This window comes from Pan paniscus, chromosome X (genome assembly GCF_029289425.2).
Source record: "Pan paniscus chromosome X, NHGRI_mPanPan1-v2.0_pri, whole genome shotgun sequence".
In the NCBI taxonomy this organism is placed as follows: Eukaryota; Metazoa; Chordata; class Mammalia; order Primates; family Hominidae; genus Pan; species Pan paniscus.
Genome location: NC_073272.2, coordinates 50,368,508 through 50,392,279, shown reverse-complemented (window position 1 = coordinate 50,392,279; position 23,772 = coordinate 50,368,508). Strand labels below are relative to the sequence as shown.

Genomic DNA, 23,772 nt, shown 5'->3' with positions numbered 1-23,772 from the left:
GCACTCAGGTATGGTGGGCAGGATCACCAGAAAGCTTTTATTTTAACCCAGGGCCAGGGAGGCCGAAGCTTCAATCCTGCTGCTTGGTTCGGGAGGCCTCTGCATTGGCCCGGAGCACAGCCCCTGGGGATGGATACGGCCGCTGCTGGAAGAGGGGCCCAGCTGCTGTGGTGTCAGCACCAGTCTTGGCCTCATTCCGCTTGGGGAGTCCTGTTGACCACGTGCCCCTGCCGGTGAAAGAGTCAGGGGATGGGGATGGGTGATGTGGCGGACACAGCCCACCTGGTCCCAATGAGGAATGGAGGAAGGAGGCCGGAGGATGGTGTCCACGTACTGAGTCAAGAGGGGTTGTCACTTACCGGGGGGCGTCTGAGTATGAGCTAGGGTCCATGGGGTCTAACTCTTCATCCTTTCGGCTTACTGCTGTGGAAGTGGCAGGGCAAAGTCTTCAATAGAGGCACCAGGAGCCCCTGATCACTGAGCCCCACCCCACAAGAAGAAATGAAGCCCCTGGCTGCCATGTACCACAGCACCCTCCTCTAGCCCCAGGTCCAGGCATCTTTTTGAGGGAAGGCATCCTCATGCAGTGCACCCTGCACCTTGTTGGTCTCACCGAGCCCCATTCTGCCCAGCTTACCCTTCTTGCTCTTGGGGTAGGGAGCCAGCTCCTCCCGGCGATGGTGGCGCCGTTCTTTGCCCTCTTCCCGGTCTGCCTTGTCATACCCGCGGTCCCGATCCCGTTCCCTGTCTCGCTCTCTCTCTCTGTCTACCTTGTCATAGCCACGCTCTCGATCCCTGTCAGACTTGTCGTGGCCCCGGTCTGACTTGTCGTGGCCCCTGTCTAGTTTCTCATGGCTGCGGTCCGACTTGTCATGGCCCCTGTCCGACTTGTCATGGCTCCGGTCCAACTTTTCTTCAGCATCTGGGGACACAAGTCTTGAAGTGACCTCTTGCCACCCCAGGACCCAGCAGCCTTTGCCTTCAACAACCTCCCTTGCCTGAGGCTGGGCCCGCCTGGTCTCACCTGCCCCTCTGATCCACTATCATTCTACTTGGCCTCTCCGTGAGAACTGCTAAGATCACTCAAGGCACGCTTGTACCTGCCAACTCACCTGCATTACTGCTTCTGAGCTTCTTGGCCGATTTGGTAACCACGGAGTTGGGGTCATGTGGGGAGAGCCAGGATACAAGGTCTGTGTCTGCATTCCAGTAGTAAGGGAGCCCGCTGTGGGGCCGCAGGAAAGAAGTGTCAGCACAGATGTCCTTGCCTTGGATCCTCAACTCTTGTCTCCCCAGTCTCTGCCTATACCTGCCCCATGTCAGGACCCCACAGGCAGGATCCCCAGAATCTCTTCTCCTGAAGAGAAAACACTGTCAGCTGGGCGTGGTGGCTCATGCCTGTAATCCCAGCACTTTGGGAGGCCAAGGCAGGCGGATCACCTGAGGTCAGGAGTTCGGGACCAGCCTGACCAATATGATGAAACCCCATCTCTACAAAAAATACAAAAATTAGCTGGGTGTGGTGGTGTGCACCTGTAATCCCAGCTACTTGGGAGGCTGAGACAGGAGAATCGCTTGAACCCACGAGGCGGAGGTTGCCATAAGCCGAGATCACACCATTGCACTCCAGCCTGGGCTACAAGAGTGAAACTCCGTTTCAAAAAAGAGAGAAAAGACAGTCTTCCAACCCCAGAGGAGCCAGGCCCCAGCGGGCAGCAACTTGAGTCCTGCAGATACCTAATGCCAACACCCTCCACCCGAGGCTCCCTCCCTTGTGTCCCCCTAAACCTCACAACCAAGGTCAGCACAGGAAGGGTGAAGCCAGAAGTTAGCTCCCCCTCACCCAGGCTCACCAGGAAGGGTCGAACACCTTGTACCAGCTTGGTGGTAGGCCCTCCAACCTGGTGGCCTCGTAGTCCACAGGATCATCGTCATAGTCCTCGGCAATGATCTCTTCCTCTGGTTCTGGTAGAACAAGGTGGGGACGAGGAGAGCAGATAAGGACCAGGGGACCTCATCCTACATGTAGAGCCTAGAGACACGCACTCACATTCACACAAGCCACACGTAAAAGACACGTGTGTGTGTGTGCCAGGAAGAATATGAAGTATCTTTCACATTCCAAATCCAACTCTCTATATTAGGAGGTTTACAAAAAAAGGTTACCTAAATCTGTGTCTGGGTTCAGATGATGAGTTCTACTGTTAGCCAAAGCTATCTGGTTTCAGAGTTGATAGGGATTCATCAAAAAATTTACTCATCTTGGCCAGGCGTGATGGCTCATGCCTGTAATCCCAGCACTTTAGGAGGCCAAGGTGGGTGGATCACGAGGTCAGGAGTTCAAGACCAGCCTGGCCAAGATGGTGAAAACCCGTCTGTGAGACTAGCCTGGTCAACATAGTGAGACCCCTGTCTCTACAAAAAAAAAAAAAATTAGCTGGGCACAGTGGCACACGTCTGTAGTCCCAACTACTCAGGAGGCTGAGGCAGGAGGCTCATTTGAGCCCAGAACTTTGAGCTTGCAGTGAGCTATTATCGTGCCACTGCACTCCAGCCTGGGCAACAGAGTGAGACCCTGTCTCTAAACAAATAATAAATAATATATATACCATAGGTACAGGTCACTCAATAGGCTTAAAAGAAAATCCAGCCTGGCCAACATGGTGAAACCCCATCTCTACTAAAAAATACAAAAATTAGCCAGGCACAGTGGAGCACGCCTGTGGTCCTAGCTACTCGGGAGGCTGAGGCAGGAGAATCGCTTGAACCCGGGAGGCAGAGGTTGCAGTGGGCCAAGACTACACCACTGCACTCCAGCCTAGGTGACAGAGCGAGACTGTCTCAAAAAAAAAAAAAAAAAAAAAAAAAGGTAAATCAATGATCATTGCCAGTTTTATTTTTTTGAGACGGAGTCTTTCTCTGTTGCCCAGGCTGGAGTGCAGTGGCGTGATCTCGGCTCACTGCAAGCTCCGCCTTCCGGGTTCACACCATTCTCCTGCCTCAGCCTCCCGAGTAGCTGGGACTACAGGCACCTGGCACCACTCCCGGCTAAGTTTTTTGTATTTTTATTAGAGATGGGGTTTCACCCTGTTAGCCAGGATGGTCTCGATCTCCTGACTTCGTGATCCGTCCACCTCCGCCTCCCAAAGCGCTGAGATTACAGGCATGAGCCACCCTGCCCGGCCTGGGATCATTGACAATTTTATTAACCACAAGGTCTATACCTTGCACACAGTAGGCTTGTAATAGATGTCAGTTATCAATAAGGAGAAGATATATTTTCCAGTGCCTGGCACACTATAGCCCCAAATAGATGCCAATTTTTAGTATTACTGATAATAAGGTGTGATTTGCAGCCAGAGCACAGTAGGCCTAAATGATAGATCCTCACTGCAACTACGCTTGGCACACAGGAGACAGCAGTAGAGGTTAGCAGTACTTCCTATTAGATACTATGTCATCACCCCCATAGAGTAATCCATGGATTTAACCTGGCATACAGTAGGCCCCAAATAGGCATTAGGTGGTCAGTATTATTTTGTTGTTTTTTTTTGGATTTTTTTCAGACAGGGTCTCCATGTGTCGGCCAGGCTGGAGTGCAGTGGCACAATCTCGGCTCACTGCACCCTTGACATCCTAGGCTCAAGAGATCCTCTCACCTCAGCCTCCCAAGTAGCTGGGACTACAGGCATGCACCACAACACACGACTAATTTTTGTATTTTTTGTAAAGACAAGGTTTCGCCATGTTGCTCAGGCTAATCTCTTAATCCCTAAGCTCAAGCAATCTACCCGCCTCAGCCTCCTAAAGTGCTGGGAATGCCGGCTTAAGCCGCCACGCCCAGCCAGTCAGTATTGTTAAGAACGAAATATCTGCCGGGCACAGTGGCTTATGCCTGTAATCCCAACCCTTTGGAAAGCCAAGGGTGGGGGGTGGATCACCTGAGGTCAGGAGTTAGAGGCCAGCCTAGCCAACATGGTGAAACCCGTCTCTACTAAAAATGCAAAAATCAGCCGGGTGTGGTATCACATGCCTGTAATCCCAGCTACTTGGGAGGCTGAGACAGGAAAATCGCTTGAGCCCGGGAGGCGGAGGTTGCAGTGAGACGAGATCACGCCACAGCACTCCAGCCTGGGCGACAGAGCGAGACTCTGTCTCAAAAAAAAAAAAAAAAAAAAAATTGCCAGGTGTGGTGGGGCGGGGCGTGCCTGTAGTCCTAACTACTCGGGAGACTAAGGCAGGAGAATCGCTTGAACCTGGAAGGCGGAGGTTTTAGTGAGCCGAGATCGCGCCACTGCACTCCAGCCTGGGTGCACAATAAGACTCTGCCTCAAAAAAAAAAAAAAAAAAAAAACAAGAATGAAATATCTATTCCCCCAACCCCCTCCACTTGACACGCGGTAGGGATGGATGTCAGGAATCCACATTGTTAACAACGAAAAATGCCTGCCACCCCATTGCTTGGTGCACAGTTGGCCCATGCTAGGTATCAAGCGTCAGTATCAACAACAAAAGTGCCTGTCGAGGCTGGCACGTGTTAGGACCATCTGCTTTTAGCTGTCTCACCAGGCTCCAGATGTTTGAGGATGCCTCTCTTGGCCAAGCGGGTCTGCAGCGCAACGGGCAGCGGCATAGCTGATAGCAGACAGACCTAGGGACAGACGAACAAACTGACAAGCAGCTCAGATAAAGATTCCTATCTGGATCCCGTAACCAAGCGCCTCCCGTAAACATGTACTCATCTGACTCCGATCTACTCAAATGAACCAGTAGCTGGGTGGACAGAACATACGCACTAAAAGATGTAAGAGATAGGTGGCAATATCATCGCAACTCCCACCAACCCTACTGTCCCCGAAACCAGGTGCTCCAGGGCCCTGTTCCTCTCCCAGGCCCAGGCTCCGCCCACAGCCTAAGAAGCCCGGCCCCTCCGCACTTCAGAAATGGGCTCATCCAGCGTCCCTATGACTGCCGGGTGGGAGAAACCAAAGCGCTGGGATGGGGGAGCAGAGGGCAGCACTTCCTCCAGCTCCAAAAGAGTGCACCCACCCCAACGTTACCAATACACTCGTGCAGGTAGTGGAAGGCTGTCACACCGGCCGTCTCTCTCGTGTCGCCGCTACGATACCTGGGCCCACACGACTCTCTTCCCAAAACACCGAATGAGACCTTTTCTTAATGAGGCCTTCACTCCCCGAGCCTGAAAGTAACTGGACTACGCTCAGGAGGCAATGAACAAATGGCAGAAACTCGATTGGCCAATGAGAGTGCGTCCTTGGCGTGACATGCGGTATAGCGACCCAATCGCTGCCCGGTAATAGGCGGAAAGCTCCGACGCCGGTGTGCGTCTACGCTGGGGGCGTGGCCTGACTGCGCGGCCAGACGCCGGCGCCATGGAGGAGTACGCTCGGGAGCCCTGGTACGGCAATGGGCACAGGCATCCGGAATGTTGCTGCGACGCCAAGGCCAGCCGTGGGGGTCGGGCGGGGGAGGCATCGGCCGCACAGAGCCATGTACCAGACTCGGGGGACTCTTAACGTATCTCCCGCTACCCCCACTCGGTTCCTGTCATTCGGGCTCCGTTATGAGGGGCCACAACCAGAGAAGGTGCGGCGAAGGCCGAACCACGCCATGTTTCTCCTGACTTCGTAATCTCCTAGTCCCTGTTAACGAAAAAAGACACGCTGGATGATCCATCCCGGCTAGGGGTGGTACGGTGTTGACCGGAAATCCCCAGAGTTGCCGCCAGTGGTTTTTCCCAGGTCGCCTTTGTCAGTGGGGGGCGGGGCACGGATGAGCCTGTTGAGAGCCGGCGGGGACGGTGGATGCTTCCCGCGGTCGCTCTTGGTTTTTCCCAGTTGTGCCGGATTGAAAAGGGGCGGGGCATGGTTGGACGGGCTCACCGTCGGAGAAGGGGTGCGACGCGGTCCTGCTTTGCTGACAGTCTGTCTTGGCTAGTTAACACGCCTGTGTCGCTTATTGAAACGTCAACTCTGCGTGTGCCAATTCATTTAATCTTTGATCACAGTAAAACCGTTGGCTGATTCCTTGGTTGGTAGACAGGGCGAAGACTAATATTTCTCCCCCTTTGCCCCATTTCTCGCTTTAATGGGGGGGTGTGTGGAAGAAGCGTGACAGAACTAGCTCATTATTATCTGAAGTGTTTGTTCCTACTTAGGAACTTCCCATTCTGGTGACTTGGTTTCTCCCAGTTAGAAAAGAGTTCGTGTGACAGGACCTGGGGGAGGGCTCACATTAACCCCGTCCTTCCCTTCCTGCTTGCAGCCCATGGCGAATTGTGGATGATTGCGGTGGAGCCTTCACTATGGGTGTCATCGGTGGCGGAGTCTTCCAGGCCATCAAGGGTTTCCGCAATGCCCCTGTTGTGAGTCCAGGCCTTCCCTGGGTTGGTGTGGGGTTAGCTATCTTGCCTACAAGGGAGGCTGCTCTGAAAACTGCTTGGAGCTGCCAGTCACGTGCACTTATTCATTCTGGTGCCCACTCACCTACTATGTGCCGAGCCTGGCTCCTGTATCTGGGATTTTGTAGGGATTGCAAACATGGCCTCTGTCTTCCACCCTCCACCCCACCCAACTGGAGCTCCTCTGTGGAAATGCTGTGTCGTTCAAAGAGTCATCACCAAATTTTAAATGTATGTGCAAAGCCAGACAGTTTTTTTTTTTTTTTGAGACAGTCTTGCTCTGTTGCCCAGGCTAGAGTGCAGTGGCATGCTCTTGGCTCACTGCAACCTCTGCCTCCTGGGTTCAGGCAATTCTCCTGTCTCAGCCTCCCAAGTAGCTGGGACTACAGGCATGTGCCACCAGACCTGACGAATTTTTGTAATTTTAGTAGAAATGGGGTTTCACTATGTTGGCCAGGCTGGCCTTGAACTCTGGACCTCAGGTGATCCACCTACCTCGGCCTCCCAAAGTGCTGGGATTACAGGCGTGTGCCACTGTGCCTGGCCATGTTTTTTTTTTTTTTTTTTTTTTTTTTTGAGACAGCATCTTGCCCTGTTGCCCAGGCTGGCGTGCAGTGGCCTGATCATGGGTCACTACAGCCTCCGCCTCCCAGGCTCAAGTGATCCTCCCACCTCAGCCTCCCAAGTAGCTGGGACCACAGGACTGCGCCACCATGCCCGGCTAATTATTTATGTATTTATTTATTTATTTGTAGAGACGGGGTTTCAACGTGTTGCTTAGGCTGGTCTCTAATTCCTGAACTCAAGTGATCCACCCACCTCAGCCTCCCAAAGTGCTGGGATTACAGGTGTTAGCCACTGCGCATTTTACCTAGAGGCAGATTCTGGCTCAGAAACCCGGATAGAGGAAAATGACAGGAATTTAATTGGCAGACGGAAGACAGCCTTAAAGTTGAGAGAATTCTTTTAACATAATTCTTTTTCTCTGACCACCTCCCCTCCCAGAAGATCGCAAATGCCATGACTTTAAATGCCATCTATTAGCCAAGGTCTCTGCAATTTATATATGTAGCCCCATCCTTCCCCTAGACTCCTGGAACTCTCCTCCCTGGATCTTTGCCCAAGTTTGTCATCCTCAAGGTCTCAGCACAGATTCCCCCTCCTTCAAGAGGCCTTTCCTGACCCCTCAGCCCCAGTCATATTTCTTCATGGCATTTCCTCTACAGTGCAGATTGCTGTCTGAAGCTCCCTTGTTTATCTACCCTTGCTCAAGATCTGTGTCTCCCACCGTTAATGTGAGCTCTGAGAGGGCAGAGAGCAGACCTACCTTGTTCATGGCTGTATCCCTGCATATGGCATGGTGCTTGGCACATATAGTAGGTACTTGTTAATCATTCACTGAATGAATGAATGAACAAATGTATGAATGAATTAGCACTTCTCAACCTAGCTCTGAGAACACCCATGTTGGGGCGCTCTCCAGGCCACTAGTTCTTGGCCACTTCTCCACATCTCTACAGCTCATACCTCTAACAGGTCTCCCATCTTCTTCCCTCTCTTAAAAGTTGGAAACCTGTCTGCCAGTGGCTTCAGCCCTGCCCTAACGCCCTTCCTTCCTTTCCCCAGGGAATTCGGCACCGGTTGAGAGGTAGTGCCAATGCTGTGAGGATCCGAGCCCCCCAGATTGGAGGTGAGGGACTTGGGGAGATAGATATAGGAGATGTCTTGGCAAAGGTGGGAGTGGTTGATCCTTTGGGTCTAGGCTGCAAGTTAGGGGTTCAGATTCTAGCCCCTGCCAGAGACTTTCCAGGGGGGTGATGTTTCCCAACAATTGAATATGGAGGGGAAGAAAGTGGGTTCTGGAGTTTAAATCTAGGTCCTGACTATTCCCTGCCATGTGACCTTGGGCTAGTGGCTTAACCTCTCTGAACCTCACTTGTACCGTGGGGGTGGTGATAACAGTAACCACTTCATCGGTAGTTTTATAGTTTATGTAATTTACATACTACTAAGTGCTGGTTGCTATGCTAAACACTTTAATAACATTAACTAATTTAAAATTGCAGAAGTCAAATAACACAGCACCTCGAACAGGTCCTGGCACACAGTAAGCCCTCAGTAAACATTTTAACTATCATATTAACTGGGTTTCCTAACCTATTTCCTTCTCACTGAAACCCAAATCAGAATTCCAACTCTGTGTGGTGATTATGAAGCTCAAAGTTGCTCTGTTAAAAGCCATATGAAGATAAATCTGCTTGTAAACATTTGTCAACTCCCCATAAAGATGAAGGGAATGTTGATGGTGATTATAGACGGCTTGAAGTGGGAGCTACCACAGGATGGGGACAGATAGGAAATACTCTGTGTGGGTTTGCTATCTGCCTTTGTGTCTGGGTTTTTCTCCCTGTTCTTGGCCAAAGCATTCAGGCCTTGGAAGTCCCCTGAGATGTGAATTCTCAGGATTTCCCAGGAACTAATTAGGCCTCGGTTCCACTACAGGTAGCTTCGCAGTGTGGGGGGGCCTGTTCTCCACCATTGACTGTGGCCTGGTGCGGCTTCGGGGCAAGGAGGATCCCTGGAACTCTATCACCAGTGGAGCATTGACCGGGGCTGTGCTGGCTGCCCGCAGTGAGTGACCCCTGGCCCTGGCCCCAGCCCCTTCCACCCTGTTCTGCCTGCTCTCACCTCTGTTTCTCTGCCTCCAACTCCCCCAGGTGGCCCACTGGCCATGGTGGGCTCAGCGATGATGGGGGGCATCCTGTTGGCCCTCATTGAGGGCGTTGGCATCCTCCTCACTCGCTACACAGCCCAGCAGTTCCGAAATGGTGAGTAACTGGTGGTCAGGGGAGTGGGAAATGCTCCACCTGGCCTCTTCCACTCATCCTTACCCAAGTCTCCCTTTTCCAGCGCCCCCATTCCTGGAGGACCCCAGCCAGCTGCCCCCTAAGGATGGCACCCCGGCCCCAGGCTACCCCAGCTATCAGCAGTACCACTGAGGAAGCCACTGCCACCATGGGAGCTACTTCTCGGTTCCCTCCCCGATGATCTACCTCGAAGGGAGGGCTGGCTCCCAGTTAGCCCTGGGACCCTCCAGAGAGGGTTTCTACTCTGCTCCCTAGTCCCAGGGTGGGGATGGGGCACCCCAGCTGCCCTGACAGATGGGTCCCCTTTTTCTCTCTCAGGGCACCCCAGCCCCACACTCACATGTACGAAGTTCTCACCCCAGCTCCTTTGTGTGGCACCCTGATGAGTATTTAAAGCCCGTTTTGAAATGCCTATGTGTGGACTCCTTGAACTGCCTATGGGGCCCCTCCTTAGGATGAGGGGCAGAGCCTGCTTCAGGGACTTGGAAGCCCTAGGACTTGGAGGCCCACAGCAAGTGGGCTCTAGTAAATGTCTATGGGATGGATGAGCAGGAAGGGAGAATGAAGATGTGAATTAGGGACATGAATAAGGTTGTCTGGGGCCTGGTGATGGGTCCTAGCTGTCAGAGGAACAAGCTTGGGAAAGAAGTGAATGAACACCAGGATTGCTGGGGGTGGGGGTGGTTCTGGACGTTGCACCCCTGACCCCATCCCCCCACACACACTCCAATACCCCTGACTCCTGGTCCACAAGCCCCCGTCACCGAGGCTGGGAAATGTGGCCTCACAGGAGTCCCTTCTTTCTGGACACTCAGCACGGCATTTGTGAAGGTGATTCCCCTCCCTCCATGTGGCCTCAGGGTGGATCTGGGATGGAAGAAGGGGGCCAGGAGACCTAGCTCCCTCAAAGAAGGTGCCCTGGATCAGCCTCCCCTTCTGTCACAGAGCTGCTTTTCTGCTCTCCTCTGCTCAGTGTGGTCAAGTGTTTTTATTTGTTGTTTTGAGACGGAGTCTTGCTCTGTCACCCAGGCTGGAGTGCAGTGGCGTGATCTCGGCTCACTGCAACCTCCACCTCCCGGGTTCAAGTGATCTCCTGCTTCAGCCTCCTGAGTAGTTGGGATTACAGGCGTCCACCACCACACCCAGCTAACTTTTTGTATTTTTAGTAGAGACGAGGTTTCACCATGTTAGCCAGGCTGGTTTCGAACTCCTGATCTCAAGTGATCCGCCCACCTCGGCCTCTCAAAGTGCTAGGATTACAGGCGTGAGCCACCACGCTCGGCCAATTTTTGTATTTTCAGTAGAGACGGGGTTTTACCATGTTGGCCAGGCTGGTCTCAAACTCCTGACCTCAGGTGATCTGCCCGCCTCGGCCTCCCAAAGTGCTGGGATTACAGGCGTGAGCCACCGCGCCCGGCCAGGTCAAGTGTTTTTAAAGGGTAACCACAAAATAATCAGAAATGAGTTTTCATTTTGGGATGGGGGAGCTAGGAGATTTTTCTGGGTGGACATACCCCCGTCCCCAAGCTGTGACTTCTGCGAAAACCTCTACCTGGGTGGGGCAAACATTGCCTACACTGGGGTGCAGAAGCCACGGGGAGGCTCAAAAGCTTCCTGAGGAGTTAAGGGTTTCCTCTGCACAAACTGCTCCAGTGGCGAATACCTCGAGAGACATGAAAAACGTCCCTTTCTTGCAAGCCAGTCCCTTACAAAACTGGTCCGTGGGAATGTAAAGAGTCCTCAGCGGTGACAGCTGTGACACCTGTTTGAGTGACTCAATGCCGGGCAGGGCGCAGCCACGCCACTGAGGGACCAGGTAGGGCAGCGCGGGGCCCGGGCTTCGGCCTCGAACCTGCATCTCCACAAGTACCGCGGCGGCAGCACCAGGCATGCATCTTTGAGATCGGAGCGCCAGTCAGACCCAGGGTGTTCCTTGTGTCCTGGGGCCAATACCTCCTTTAGTCCCGCCCCTTCTGGATCTTTGGGCCGGCCCTGCCCCCTGCAGGCCTTCACTTGCGTGGATCTAGCGCCGCCCCTGGAGAGTAGCTTCTGGAGGCCCTTCCCTTCCGAGAGTCCTGGAGGCTCCAGGCTCCCTTGGTCTCCGGCCCTGCCCCTCGGACCCGCCCTGGTCGTTTCGCTCAACACCGTCCCCTGAGCCCGCGGCGGGCCCCACCTCCTTCCTACAACCACCCGGCTCCTCCGAGGCTGCGCCTCTCCACGCTCCCCGAGACCCGCAGGCTCCCGCCCTCGGCAGCCTCTGGACCCACCTCCTCCCACCGCCAGGCCCCGCCCCTCTCCCGCGCGCGGGTCCAGCTGCGCAGTCTCCAGGCTGCGGGCGGCCGGACCCACCCGCGGGGCCTAGGAGCGGTCCTTCTGCGCGCCCGCGGCCCGGGTGGCTTGACCGCTTGCGGCGACGTTCGGGGCCTCCTCCGGCCGCTGGCTGGGGCGGGGCTGGGGGGCCGGAGTCACCTGGAGTGGGGCGGGACCAGCACCACGTTTAGAAGCGAGGGAGCGGGCTGGGAAACCGAGGCTAGGGGCCTCGCGTGAGAGTTGCAGGGAGGCTGGGGACGGTGCCGGGGGAGGAGGGACTCCGTGGAGGCCTCGCGTCAACGGCATCACCCAGGCTCACCAGGCCCGGAGCTGGGGCTGGGACGCCCTGGGTCGTCCGCGGCTCACGAGCTGGGGCGCGGCTGGGGCGAGCCCTGAGGCCCCGCCCTCTGACTGACCTAGGCCCGGGGCCGGCGGCCTCTGTTCCTATAAGAAGGAAATACGGGGTGAGACCCTCGGTTGTTTCAACGAGAAGAGACTACAGAGACCAAGGGAAGACGGGGGATGGAGAGATAAAGAGAGGGAGAGAAATAGAAACAGACATGCACGTAGGGAGGTAGAGACCGACAGAGAGGTGGAAAGAGATGGAGGCAGAGAGACACGCAAGAGATCAATGAAAAGAGACAGAGAGGAGGAGAGACGCTAAGAAATAGAAGAAGCTGCGTGAGGGTCAGAAACGCAGGCAGGTAGAGGGGAATACCACGTCAGATGCAGGCAAACACAGGAGACATAGTGAGGAGCGGGTGAGCTGTGAGCTGGCTTCAGGCCGGGCCTCCTCCGGCTGCCGCCCACCCACACCCTAGCTGCGGGGCCTCAGGGGACAGATGCCTTACCTGCATCCTCTTGGTGTCTCTCTCTGGCACTCTCCCAGTCTCGTCGGTCATTTAATCCCATCTGCTTCCAGCAAGGACTTCAGCGGCTCTGTCTCAGGTTCCTCCTCCTGTTTCTTCCTGCTTCCTCCCTGCCTAAAAGCCCTTAGTCTCTGCCTCTATCTGTCTTGATCTCTCAGCTCCGCATCCTCATTTTTTTGCTTTGGTCTCCCTGGCTGGTGCTTTCACAGTGTGACCCCGGTGGCCCTTGAGTTTGCCACCCACCTGTCTGCATGGGGAGAAGGGAAATAGTCTGTGGGCAAGAGGGGTTAAGGAGGTGGGTGGGATCAGAGAAGAGCAAGGGGGTCCAGCCCTGACAGGTGTGGGATCACTTTACTCACTTCCTCAGGGACAGACCCCGACAGATCAGGGAGAAAGAGACAGACATGGGGGAATCAAAGGGACAGAAAGAGAAGAATAGGGAGAAAGACATAGAAAGAGAAGCCAGAGTTTACGGAGAGATCAAAGGAGAGAGAGATGCAGAAAAAGATACCAAGAGGCCGGGTGTGGTGGCTCATGCCTGTAATCCCAGCGCTTTGGGAGGCCGAGGTGGGTGGATCACCTGAGGTCAGGAGTTCGAGACCAGCCTGACCAACAAGGTGAAACCCCGTCTCTACTAAAAATACAAAAGTTAGCTGGGCATGGTGGCACATGCCTGTAGTCCCAGATACTCGGGAGGCTGAGACAGGAGAATTGCTTGAACCCGGGAGACAGAGGTTGCAGATAACCGCACTCCAGCCTGGGTGACTGAACGAGACCCTGTCTTAAAAAGAAAAAAAAAAGTGAGAAGGAGGGGCCAGGTGCAGTGGCTTATGCCTGTAATCCCAGAACTTGTGGAGGCCGAAGTGGGCAGGTCACTTGAGGTCAGGAGTTTGAGACCAGCCTGGCCAACATGGTGAAACCCCATCTCTACTAAAAATACAAAAATTAGCCAAGCACGGTGACGGGCGCCTGTAATCCCAGCTACTTGCACGGTTGAGGCAGGAGAATTGCTTGAACCCGGGAGGCGGAGGTTGTAGTGAGCCGAGATCGCGCCACTGCACTTCAGTCTGGGAGCCAGAGTGAGAATCCGTCCAAAAAAAAAAAAAAAAAGTAAGAAGGAGAAAGACACATTGGCAAAGACACAAGGCAGAGATAACAGGGAAAAAAGAAAAACAGGAGCAGAGAGAGAATGAGATTGAGAAGGTAAGACGGATACAGAGGAGCAAGAGATGGAGTCAATGCAGAGGCAGGAGGAGCAAAAGGGAGACGGAAGAGAGGTGCACGCACTTCACCTTGAGTCGGGCTGCTGGTCTCAGTGTTCCTATTTCCGCTGCTCTCTTAGTGGCAGTTGGAGAACAGGGCTTGACAGGCAGGGCAGCTCTGACACCCCTGACCCCAACTTAGGGGCAGACCTTTAGAGATTGATGCTCTGACGTTAAAAAATGCGAACCATCCCGGTGGGCCCATTTAGGACCACGTCTGAGGTGACACAAAACTGCCTTTTGTTGTCCTCATTTGCACTTGAGGAAACTGAAACACAAAAAGGCGAAGCAACTTCCCATGACTACACTGCCTCAGAGGGGCAAGGCTGGGACTAAAATCCACGGCCGGGCGCAGTGGCTCGCACCTGTAATCCCAGCACTTTGGGAGGCCAAGACGGGAGGATCGCTTGAGGCCAGGAGTTCAAAATCCTTATTTACAGCACTTAGAGTTTCAGAGATGTCATTTACAACATAGACAACATATTCTCAATTATAACTACAGGTGTCATTTGAAGGTTTTATGAGCCTTCTTTGCTAAAGTAATAATTTCAAGGACAAACATTCCTCTTTTTGCTTTTATTATTTTATTTATTTAAGACAGGTTTTCTCTCTGTTCCCTGGGCTGGAGTGCAGTGGCACAATCTCGGCTCACTGCAACCTCTGCCTCCTGGGTTCAAGCGATTCTCGTGCCTCAGCCTCACGAGTAGCTGAGATTACAGGCACATCCCACCATGCCCAGCTAATTTTTGTATTTTTGGTAGAGATGGGGTTTCACCATGTTGGCCAGGCTGATCTCGAACTCATGACCTCAAGTGATCCGCCCGCCTTGGTCTCCCAAAGTGCTGGGATTACAAGTGTGAGCCACTACACCCGGCCTATTATTATTATTATTATTATTATTATTATTATTTTCGAGACAGAGTCTTGCTCTGTCACCCAGGCTGGAGTACAGTGGCGTGATCTCAGCTCACTGCAAACTCCACCTCCTGGGTTCAAGCAATTCTCCTGCATCAGCCTCCCAGGTAGCTGGGCTTACAGGCGCACACCACCATGCCCAGCTAATTTTTGTATTTTTTTTTTTTTTAGTAGAGATGGGGTTTCACCATGTTGGCCAGGCTGGTCTAAAACTCCTGACCTCAGGTGATCCACCTGCCTCGGCCTCCCAAAGTGATGGGATTGCAGATGTGAGCCACTGTGCCTGGCCCCAGCCTATTATTTTTAATAGACACATAATAATTGTAAATATTTATGGGGTACAGTGTGACTTTTTCGTTTTGAGGCAGGATCTCACTTTGTCGCCTGGGCTGGAGTGCAGTGGCACCATCATAGCTCACTGCACCCTCAACCTCCTGGGTTCAAGCGATCCTCCTGCCTCAGCCTCCCAAGTAGGTGGTACTACAGGCATGCACCACCATGCCTGGATAATTTTTTATTTATTTTATTTTATTTTATGTTATTTTATTTTATTTGAGATGGAGTCTTGCTCTGTCACCCAGGCTGGAGTGCAGTGGCGCAATCTCAGCTCACTGCAAGCTCCGCCTCCCGGGTTCACGCCTTTCTCCTGCCTCAGCCTCCCGAGTAGCTGGGACTACAGGCGCCCGGCACCACGCCCAGCTAATTTTTTTGTATTTTTATTAGAGACGGGGTTTCACTGTGTTACCCAGGATGGTCTCAATCTCCTGACCTCGTGATCCGCCCGCCTCGGCCTCCCAAAGTGCTGGGATTACAGGCGTGAGCCACCACGCCCGGCCTTTATTTTTTATTGAAGACAAGATCTCACCATGTTTCACGGGCTGCTCTTGAACTCCTGGGCTCAAGTGATCCTCCCAAAGTGCTGGGATTACAGGCAAGAGCAGCCTCGCTTGGCCTATAGCTGTACTTTTGTATTTGTTAACCAACCTTTTGCTCTCCCCACTGTGGACAGACTTGACTTAATGGAGATGGCGTTGGTAACGATCCTGGGCATTTCAGAGGGTTCTGTAGTTGTACAGGGACTCAAGACAGACATTCTTGTCAAAGTTTCTCAATTCAACACTTCACCAAATCAGATGGTGTAAACTAACTTTATGATGGAGATTGGACTCTCTCCCCCCACAGCCAAAAGGAAACTTAGATTCCTTTAGTTAATTATAAAGACAATCATTATTAAGGCTAGTGTCTGGATCTGGAATTTAATTAGGTGAACATTAAAAAGAAAATACATTTAGGCCTATGGAGCTAACTTTTTATTGCAAAATACAAAGGATAGTCAATTTTCTTTAAATTTCAGTGAAATAATGAGCATGTTATGTTTTCCATCTACAAAATCAAAGGATTCCTTTAGGATCTGTCCCCCACTTAGCCCCCTTTCAGTTCAAACAGGCTTTCCTTCTTTCGTTCTTTTTGAGACAAGGTCTCATTCTGTCACCCAGGCTGAAGTGTAGTGGTGCCATCTCAGCTCACTGCAGCCTCAACCTCCTGGGCTCAAGTGATTCTCCTGCCTCAGCCTCCCGAGTAACTGGGACCACAGGCGTGAGCCACCACATCCAGCTAATTTTTACACTTTTTTGTAGAGATGGGGTTTTGCCATGTTGCCCAGGCTGGTCTTGAACTCTGGGGCTCGAATGATCTGCCTGCCTTGGCCTCCCAAAGTGCTGGGGTTACAGGCATGAGCCACTGTGCCCGGCCAACACAGGCATCTTCTGAGATGTGCCAGATACTATGTGGTCCTTGGATGTTGACTCATGTATGATGCTCCTGCTTTATCCCTCAAACTGACTATGGGGTACTTCCAGGTCTAATTCTCGGTTAGATCTGTATCCCCTAGAGGCATAGGAAATATTTGCTTGCTCTTCCCAGCCATAACGGGAGTGCAGTGGTTTTGTGGGGCCCATCTGCCTAGACCGACATACAGATATGTCTACCCAAAAAGACATAGTCAGCTTCAAACACATATGGTTGACAAAGGATGAATAGCCACAATACAAGGGGACTTCAAAAAGTGTGGAAAAATGAAATGACAATTGCCTTTGTTTGATGAGAGGAGTAGGCAGGAGCATTGTTGTGGTGGAGAAAGACTTTCTGGTGAAGCTTTCCCAGGTGTTTTTCTGCTAAAGCTTTGGTTTTCTCAAAACACTCAGAATACATAACTTTTTTTTTTTTTTTTGAGACAGAGTCTTGCTCTGTCGCCCAGGCTCAAGTGCAGTGGCTTGATCTCGGCTCACTGTAACCTCTACCTCCCGGGTTCACGCCATTCTCCTGCCTCAGCCTCCCAAGTAGCTGGGACTACAGGCACCCGCCACCACGCCTGGCTAATTTTTTGTATTTTTGGTAGAGATGGGGTTTCACCATGTTAGCCAGGATGGTCTCGATCTCCTGACCTCGTGATCCGCTCGCCTTGGCCTCCCAAAGTGCTGGGATTACAGGCGTGAGCCACCGCGCCCAGCCCTTTTTTTTTGGAGACGGAGTCTTGCTCTGTTGCCCAGGCTGGAGTGCAATGGCGTGATCTCTGCTCACTGCAAGCTCCACCTCCCGAGTTCATGCCATTCTCTTGCCTCAGCCTCCTGAGTAGCTGGGACTACAGGTGCCTGCCACCACGCCCGGCTAATTTTTTGTATTTTTAGTAGAGACAGGGTTTCACCATGTTAGCCAGGATGGTCTCGATCTCCTGACCTCGTGATCCGCTCGCCTTGGCCTCCCAAAATGCTGGGATTACAGGTGTGAGCCACTGCGCCCGGCCCTTTTTTTTTTTTTTTTCAGATGGAGTGTTGCTTTTATTGCCCAGGCTGGAGTACAGTGGCACCATCTCGGCTCACTGTGACCTCCACCTCCTGGGTTCAAGTAATTCTCGTGCCTCAGCCTCCCGAGTAGCTGGGATTAGAGGCACCCACCACCATGCCCAGCTAATTTTTGTATTTTTAGTAGAGACGAGGTTTCTCCATGTTGGCCAGGCTGGTCTCCAACGCCTGACCTCAAGTGATCCGTCCATCGGCCTTGGCCTCCCAAAGTGCTGGGATTACAGGTGTGAGCCACCACGCCCAGCCATAATACATAATTGATTAATCCCCTGGCCAGGCACGGTGGCTCACGCCTGTAATCCCAACACTTTGGGAGGCCAAGGCGGGCGAATCACGAGGTCAAGAAATCCAGACCATCCTGGCCAACATGGCGAAAACCCGTCTCTACTAAAAATACAAAAATTAGACGGGCGTGGCTGGGCGGGGTGGCTCACGCCTGTAATCCCAGCACTTTGGGAGGCTGAGGCGGGCGGATCAGGTCAGGAGATCGAGACCATCCTGGCTAACACGGTGAAACCATGTCTCTACTAAAAATACAAAAAATTAGACGGGCATGGTGGCAGGCGCCTGTAATCCCAGCCGCTCGGGAGGCTGAGGCAGGAGAATGGCGTAAACCCGGGAGGCGGAGCTTGCAGTGAGCGGAGATCGCGCCATTGCGCTCCAGCCTGGGCGACAGAGCGAGACTCCGTCTCAAAAAAAAAAAAAAAAAAAAAATTAGACGGGCATGGTGCCGGGTGCCTGTAGTCCCAGCTACTCAGGAGGCTAAGGCAGGAGAATGGCTTGAACCCGGGAGGCGGAGGTTGCAGTGAGCCGACATCACGCCATTGCACTCCAGCCGGGGCGACAGAGTGAGACTCCATCTCAAAAAAAAAAAAAAAAAAAAAAAAAATCCCCTACCTGCTCCTTTTCTCTTGCAACCTGTGGATGACCACACCCTCCCTCTTTCCCCGCCAGCCCGCTTTTCCCATTTAAATATTGAAGCCCTCAAAATCATCTTTGGAGAAAGGCACAGGCACAGATGTGTGTCCAGGGCATTGTCCTTAACCTTGGCAAAGTAAACTTTTTTTTTTTTTTTTTTGAGATAGAGTCTCTCTCTGTCACCCAGGCTGGAGTGCAGTGGTGAGATCTTGGCTCACTGCAACCTCTGCCTCCCGGGTTCAGGCGATCCTCATGCCTTAGCCTTTCAAGTAGCTGGGATTACAGGCATGTGCCACCACACCTGGCTAGTTTTTTCGTTGTTGTTAGTAGACATGCAGTTTCACTATATTGGCCAGGCTGGTCTCGAACTCCTGTCCTCAAGTGATCCGCCTGGCTCGGCCCCCCAAAGTACTGGGATTACAGGCGTGAGCCACCTCACCCGGCCAACCTTGGCAAAGTAAACTTCAAAATTGATTGAGACCTGTCTGGGATACTTTTTGGTTCACACCCTCTTAGGAGGCTGCCCCTTACCTGGTCCTTTGGCTAAGGGGAAGAGGTTTCCCCAGGTCTCTGGGTCTTTTATTTCTTTGTTTAGAGATGAGGGTCTCACTATGTTGCCCTGGTTAGATTTAAACTCCTGGGCTCAAGCGATCCTCCTGCCTCAGCCTCCTGGATAGCTGGGACTACAAGCACGCACCACTGTTCCCGCCAGGCTTTCCTGGGTCTTTTTTTTTCTGCACCGCTTGGTGTTCTGGGTTGCTGCTTTCTCCAGCACCTGGTCTTGAATGCATAAGAAAACCCACGGGGCTCAGCACCATGTCATTTCTCGATTCCGAATCCCTAGCCATCTGCTGGCTCTTCTGTACCTTGCAGTCTTCTCAGGCTTGTTTTCTATGTAACATCCATTGGTTTCAGCTGTACTTTGTAGGCGAAACAGGGAGGAGTGTATCCACTCCGTCTTTTCCAGGAACTGTGGCAGGTCAGGTCTCCATAAGCCCTTTGTTGTAATGATGAGTGTATAAGTCAAACATTAAAGCAGGAGTAAAAAATGAATACTGACCTGGGAAAACTGGTGCCTGAGTGCCAGAGCTGAAATGCAAAAACAAACCATGAAAACCCCTCCTGGATTTCTCAATCTCAAAACCTGATAGAGTAATAAAAGCATTCCTACACATGCGACCCCTACCAAAACCCATTTAGGATTAAGATTAAGAAACTTGGCCAGCCACGATGGCTCATGTCTGTAATCCCAGCACTTTGGGAGGCCAAGGTGGGTGGATCACGAGGTCAGGAGTTCGAGACCAGCCTGACCAACATGGTGAAACCCCATCTCTACCAAAAAATACAAAAATTAGCCAGGCGTGGTGGCATGTGCCTGTAGTCCCAGCTACTCAGGAGGCTAAGGCAGGAGAATCTCTTGAACCCGGGAGGCAGAGGTTGTAGTGAGCCGAGATCACGCCATTGCACTCCAGCCTGGGTGAGAGAGCGAGACTCCGTCTCAAAAAAAAAAAAAAGAAAAAGAAATAAAGTTTCCTACCTTCAGACCCCTAGTTAAGAGGATTAGATGGCCAGGTGAGGTGGCTCACGCCTGTAATCCCAACACTTTGGGAGGCTGAGGTGGGTGGATCACTTGAGCCTAGGAGGAGTTCGAGACCACCCTCGGCAACATTGGGAGACTGCATCTCTACAAAAAATTTAAAAATCAATTGGGCATAGTGGCGCTGTTCTGTAGTCCCAGCTACTCAGGAGGATGAGGTGGGAGGAATGCTTGAACCGGGGAGGTCTAGACTGCACTGAGCTGAGATCATACCACTGCAGTCCAGCCTAGGCGACAGAGCAAGACCCTGTCTCAAAAAAAAAAAAAGACAAAAAACAAAAAAACCATTAGATTAATTAAGAAACACTCCTGCACATAGGCATAGAGTTTGAATTGTATACATAAGCTAACAAAACACCTAACTTTGGATGGGTCTGGTGAGTTACTCCGACCTTCTCTCTGTAGCCAGCTGCAGAAAAAAACTCCCTTCTCTTCTAGTCTGTCTGCTTCTTATTATTGGACCACAAGAACAAGCAGGTCCATCTGGGAACAGAACCAGAAGACTGGGTATTGGCGTTTATCAAATACTGGGGTGGGCCGGGTACAGTGGTCACGCCTGTAATCCCACCACTTTGGGAGACCAAGGCGGGCAGATCACTTCAAGTCAGGAGTTCAAGACCAGCCTAACCACCATGGTGAAACCCAGTCTCTACTAAAAATACAAAAATTAGCTGGGCATGGTGGTGCACGCCTGTAGTTACAGCTACTTGGGAGTCTGAGGCAGGAGAATTGCTTGAACCTGGGAAGTGGAAGCTGCAGTGAGCCCAGATTGCGCCACTGCACTCCAGCCTGGGTGACAGAGAGAGACTCTGTCTCAAAAAAAATAAGAAAACAAAAAATAAAAAACTGGTTTTGTTTGTTTGTTTTTTAGATGGAGTTTTGCGCTTGTTGCCCAAGCTGGATTGCAATGGCGTGATCTTGGTTCACTGCAACCTCTGCCTCCTGGGTTCAAGCGATTCTCCTGCCTCAGCCTCCTGAGTAGCTGGGATTACAGGTGTCTGCTACCACGCCCGGCTAATTTTTTTGTATGTTTAGTAGAGGCGGGGTTTCACTATGTTGGCCAGGCTGGTCTCAAACTCCTGTCCTCAAGTGATCCACCTGCCTCGGCCTCCCAAAGTGCTGGGATTACAGGCGTGAGCCACCACACCTGGCCACTGGGTTGTTTTTGTTTTCACATCAATTGATATGATCATATGCTTTTTTTCTTTAACCTGTCGTGGTGGATGACATTGATGAGTATCAAAAACTGAACCAGCCTTTCATACCTGGAACAAATCCTACTTGGTCATGGTGTATAATTCCTTTAAAACATTCCTGGATTTGATTTCCTAATATTTTGTTGAGGGTTTTTGTGCCTAAATTCACAAGAGATATCAGTTTGTAGCTTTCCTTTTGTGTGTATGCTTTTTTCCCTGGTTTTGGTAGCAAGGTAACACTGGCCTCATACAATGAGTTGGGAGGTGTTCCCTTTGCTTCTATTATCCGGAAGACAGTCTACAAAATTGACACTAATTTCGCTTTAAGTGTTAGGAGGAATTCTCCAGTGAAAACATCTGGGCCTCAAGATTTCTTTTTTGAGGGCTAAATAATAAATTTAAATTTTTAATGGTTGTAGAATTATTCAGATCGCCTATTTTATATTGCTTGAGTTTGGTCGTTTGTGCTTTTGGAGTAATTGGTCCATTTCTTCTAAGTTGTTGAATTTATGAGAATAGAGTTCTTCTTCATGGAACTTGCAGTATCCTTTCAGTGACTGCAAAATCTGTAGTGACATCCCCTCTTTCATTCCTAATATTGATGATTTGTATCTTCTCTCTTTATCTTTGCCAGTCTTGCTACAAGTTTTTCAATTGTATCGATCTTTTCAAAGATCCAAGTTTTTGTTTCATTGATTGTTTTCTCTGCTGTTTTTCTGTTTTTAATTGTATTGATTTCTGTTCTTATCTTTATTATTTCCTGCCTTCTGCTTCCTTGAGGTTCCTTTGCTCTTCTTTTTCTAGTTTCTTGAAGTAGGAACTTAGATTATTGATTTGAGACCTTTCCTCTTTTCTAATGTAAGTACCTAGTTCTATAAATTTCCATCTCAACACTACACTCATGCATTGCACATATTTTGACAGGTGTATTTTCATTTTTTCCAGTTCTGTGTATTTATAAAATTTCCTTTTGACTTACTTTGTGACCCATGGGTTATTGAGAAGCATGTTTTTAAATAAGTGTTTAGGGGGTTTTCCTGTTGTCTTTCTGTTATGATTTCTAATTTGATTCTATATAATCAGAGAAGATACTCCCTCTGATTTTAGTTTTTTTAAATTTGTTGAGGTTTGTTTTATGGCCCAGGTAATGTTCTATCTTGCTGAATGTTCCACAGGCACTCAAAAACAACATGTATTCTGTTGTTGGGTTGAATGTTCTATAATGTCATTTCAATACTGTTTTTTTTTTTTTTTTTTTTTTTTTTTTTTGAGACAGAATCTTGCTCTGTCGCCCAGGCTGGAGTACAGTGATGTGATCTTGGTTCACTGCAACCTCTGCCTCCTGAGTTCAAGCGATTCTCCTGCCCCAGCCTCCCAAGTAGCTGGGACTACAGGTGTGTGCCACCACGCCTGGCTAATTTTTGTATTTTTAGTAGAGACAGGGTTTTGCCATGTTGGCCAGGCTGGTCTCGAACTCCTGACCTCAGATGATCCACCCACCTTGGCCTCTCAAAGTGCTGGGATTACGAGCGTGAGCCACCAAGCCTGGCCTTGTTACTGTTGATTGATGGTGTTGTTTAGTTCTTCTTTATCATCGCTTGAATTTCTCTCTAGTAATTCCATTTGTTGCAGGGGTGGGTGTTGATATCCTCAATTATAATTGTGGATTTGTCCATTTCTCCTTTCAGCCTGATCATTTTTTCTTCGTGTAATTTGAAATGATCTTGTTTAGTGCATGCACATTTAGGATTGCTATATCTCTTTGGTGGATTAATGTTTTTTTTTTTGAGACAGAGCCTCGCACTGTTGCCCAGACTGGAATGCAGTGGCACGATCTCCGTTCACTACAACCTCCACCTCCTGGGTTCAAGCGATTCTCCTGCCTCAGCCTCTTGAGTAGCTGGGACTATAGGCGCATGCCACTACGCCTGGCTAATTTTTTGTATTTTTAGTAGAGGGGGGTTTCACCATGTTGACCAGGATGGTCTCGATCTCCTGACCTCGTGATCCACCCGCCTTGGCCTCCCAAAGTGCTGGGATTACAGACGTGAGCCACCACACCTGGCCCACGTTTTCTTTATTCACACATTGTTGGATAGAGGTTGATTTCCTATCTTGGCTATTGTGAATAATGATATCATGAACATAAGAGTGCAGATATCATTTTAACATATTGATTTCTTTTTTCTTTTTTTTGAGACAGAGTTTCACTCATGTTGCCCAGGCTTCAGTGCAACAATGTGATTTCAGCCCACTGCACCCTCTGCCTCCCGGATTCAAGCTATTCTCCTGCCTCAGCCTCCCGAGTAGCTGGGATTACAGGCATGTGCCACTATGCCTGGCTAATTTTTTTGTATTTTTAGTAGAGATGGGGTTTCTCCATGTTGGTCAGGCTGGTCTTGAACTCCTGACCTCAGGTGATCTGCCCGCCTCGGACTCCCAAAGTGCTAGGATTATCTTTCATCTTTTTAAAAAATGTATTTTATTTTTATTTTAGAGACAGGTGTCTCACTATGTTGCCCAGGCTGGCATAGAACTCTTGGGCTCAAGTCATCC

At 50.9% G+C, this 23,772-nt stretch overlaps 2 protein-coding genes across 10 annotated transcripts; one reads left to right on the top strand and one right to left on the bottom strand.

Moving 5' to 3' along the window:
- Window positions 1–11: 11 nt before the first annotated feature.
- PQBP1 (polyglutamine binding protein 1) lies at window positions 12–12,590 on the bottom strand. Of its 8 annotated transcripts, none has more exons than XM_055106165.1 (7): window positions 12,450–12,577; window positions 4,567–4,651; window positions 1,854–1,965; window positions 1,113–1,225; window positions 638–922; window positions 360–420; window positions 12–227 (listed from the first exon to the last, which is right to left on the bottom strand). In XM_055106165.1, the coding sequence occupies exons 1-7, from the start codon at window positions 12,498–12,500 to the stop codon at window positions 71–73; spliced, it is 864 nt and encodes a 287-aa protein (XP_054962140.1). In that variant the 5' UTR covers window positions 12,501–12,577; the 3' UTR covers window positions 12–70. The 8 variants fall into 8 exon arrangements, with proteins under 8 accessions (XP_054962140.1, XP_054962139.1, XP_054962141.1 ...); XM_055106164.2 differs by having other exon boundaries at window positions 360–423; window positions 12,450–12,561; XM_055106166.2 differs by lacking the exon at window positions 12,450–12,577 and adding an exon at window positions 5,061–5,212 and having other exon boundaries at window positions 360–423.
- On the top strand, window positions 5,305–9,700 carry TIMM17B (translocase of inner mitochondrial membrane 17B). 2 transcript variants are annotated; one of them, XM_014343429.3, is made up of 7 exons: window positions 5,305–5,419; window positions 6,286–6,385; window positions 7,648–7,797; window positions 8,048–8,111; window positions 8,924–9,052; window positions 9,139–9,249; window positions 9,332–9,700. In XM_014343429.3, the coding sequence occupies exons 1-7, from the start codon at window positions 5,394–5,396 to the stop codon at window positions 9,418–9,420; spliced, it is 669 nt and encodes a 222-aa protein (XP_014198915.1). In that variant the 5' UTR covers window positions 5,305–5,393; the 3' UTR covers window positions 9,421–9,700. The 2 variants fall into 2 exon arrangements, with proteins under 2 accessions (XP_014198915.1, XP_008957546.1); XM_008959298.3 differs by lacking the exon at window positions 7,648–7,797 and having other exon boundaries at window positions 5,321–5,419.
- Window positions 12,591–23,772: the final 11,182 nt, after the last annotated feature.

What these genes read in the sequence shown, in the direction of transcription:
- TIMM17B (XM_014343429.3), top strand. Translation starts at nt 5,394, where the DNA reads ATGGAGGAGTACGCTCGGGAGCCCTG. An exon ending in GAGTACGCTCGGGAGCCCTG is followed by an intron (nt 5,420 to 6,285) that starts GTACGGCAATGG and finishes TCCTGCTTGCAG; the next exon opens with CCCATGGCGAATTGTGGATG. An exon ending in AGCCCAGCAGTTCCGAAATG is followed by an intron (nt 9,250 to 9,331) that starts GTGAGTAACTGG and finishes TCCCTTTTCCAG; the next exon opens with CGCCCCCATTCCTGGAGGAC.
- PQBP1 (XM_055106164.2), bottom strand. Translation starts at nt 12,500, where the DNA reads ATGACCGACGAGACTGGGAGAGTGCCAGAGAGAGACACCAAGAGGATG. An exon ending in AAGGTGTTCGACCCTTCCTG is followed by an intron (nt 1,226 to 1,853) that starts GTGAGCCTGGGT and finishes GCGGCCCCACAG; the next exon opens with CGGGCTCCCTTACTACTGGA. An exon ending in GCTCAGAAGCAGTAATGCAG is followed by an intron (nt 923 to 1,112) that starts GTGAGTTGGCAG and finishes TTGTGTCCCCAG; the next exon opens with ATGCTGAAGAAAAGTTGGAC.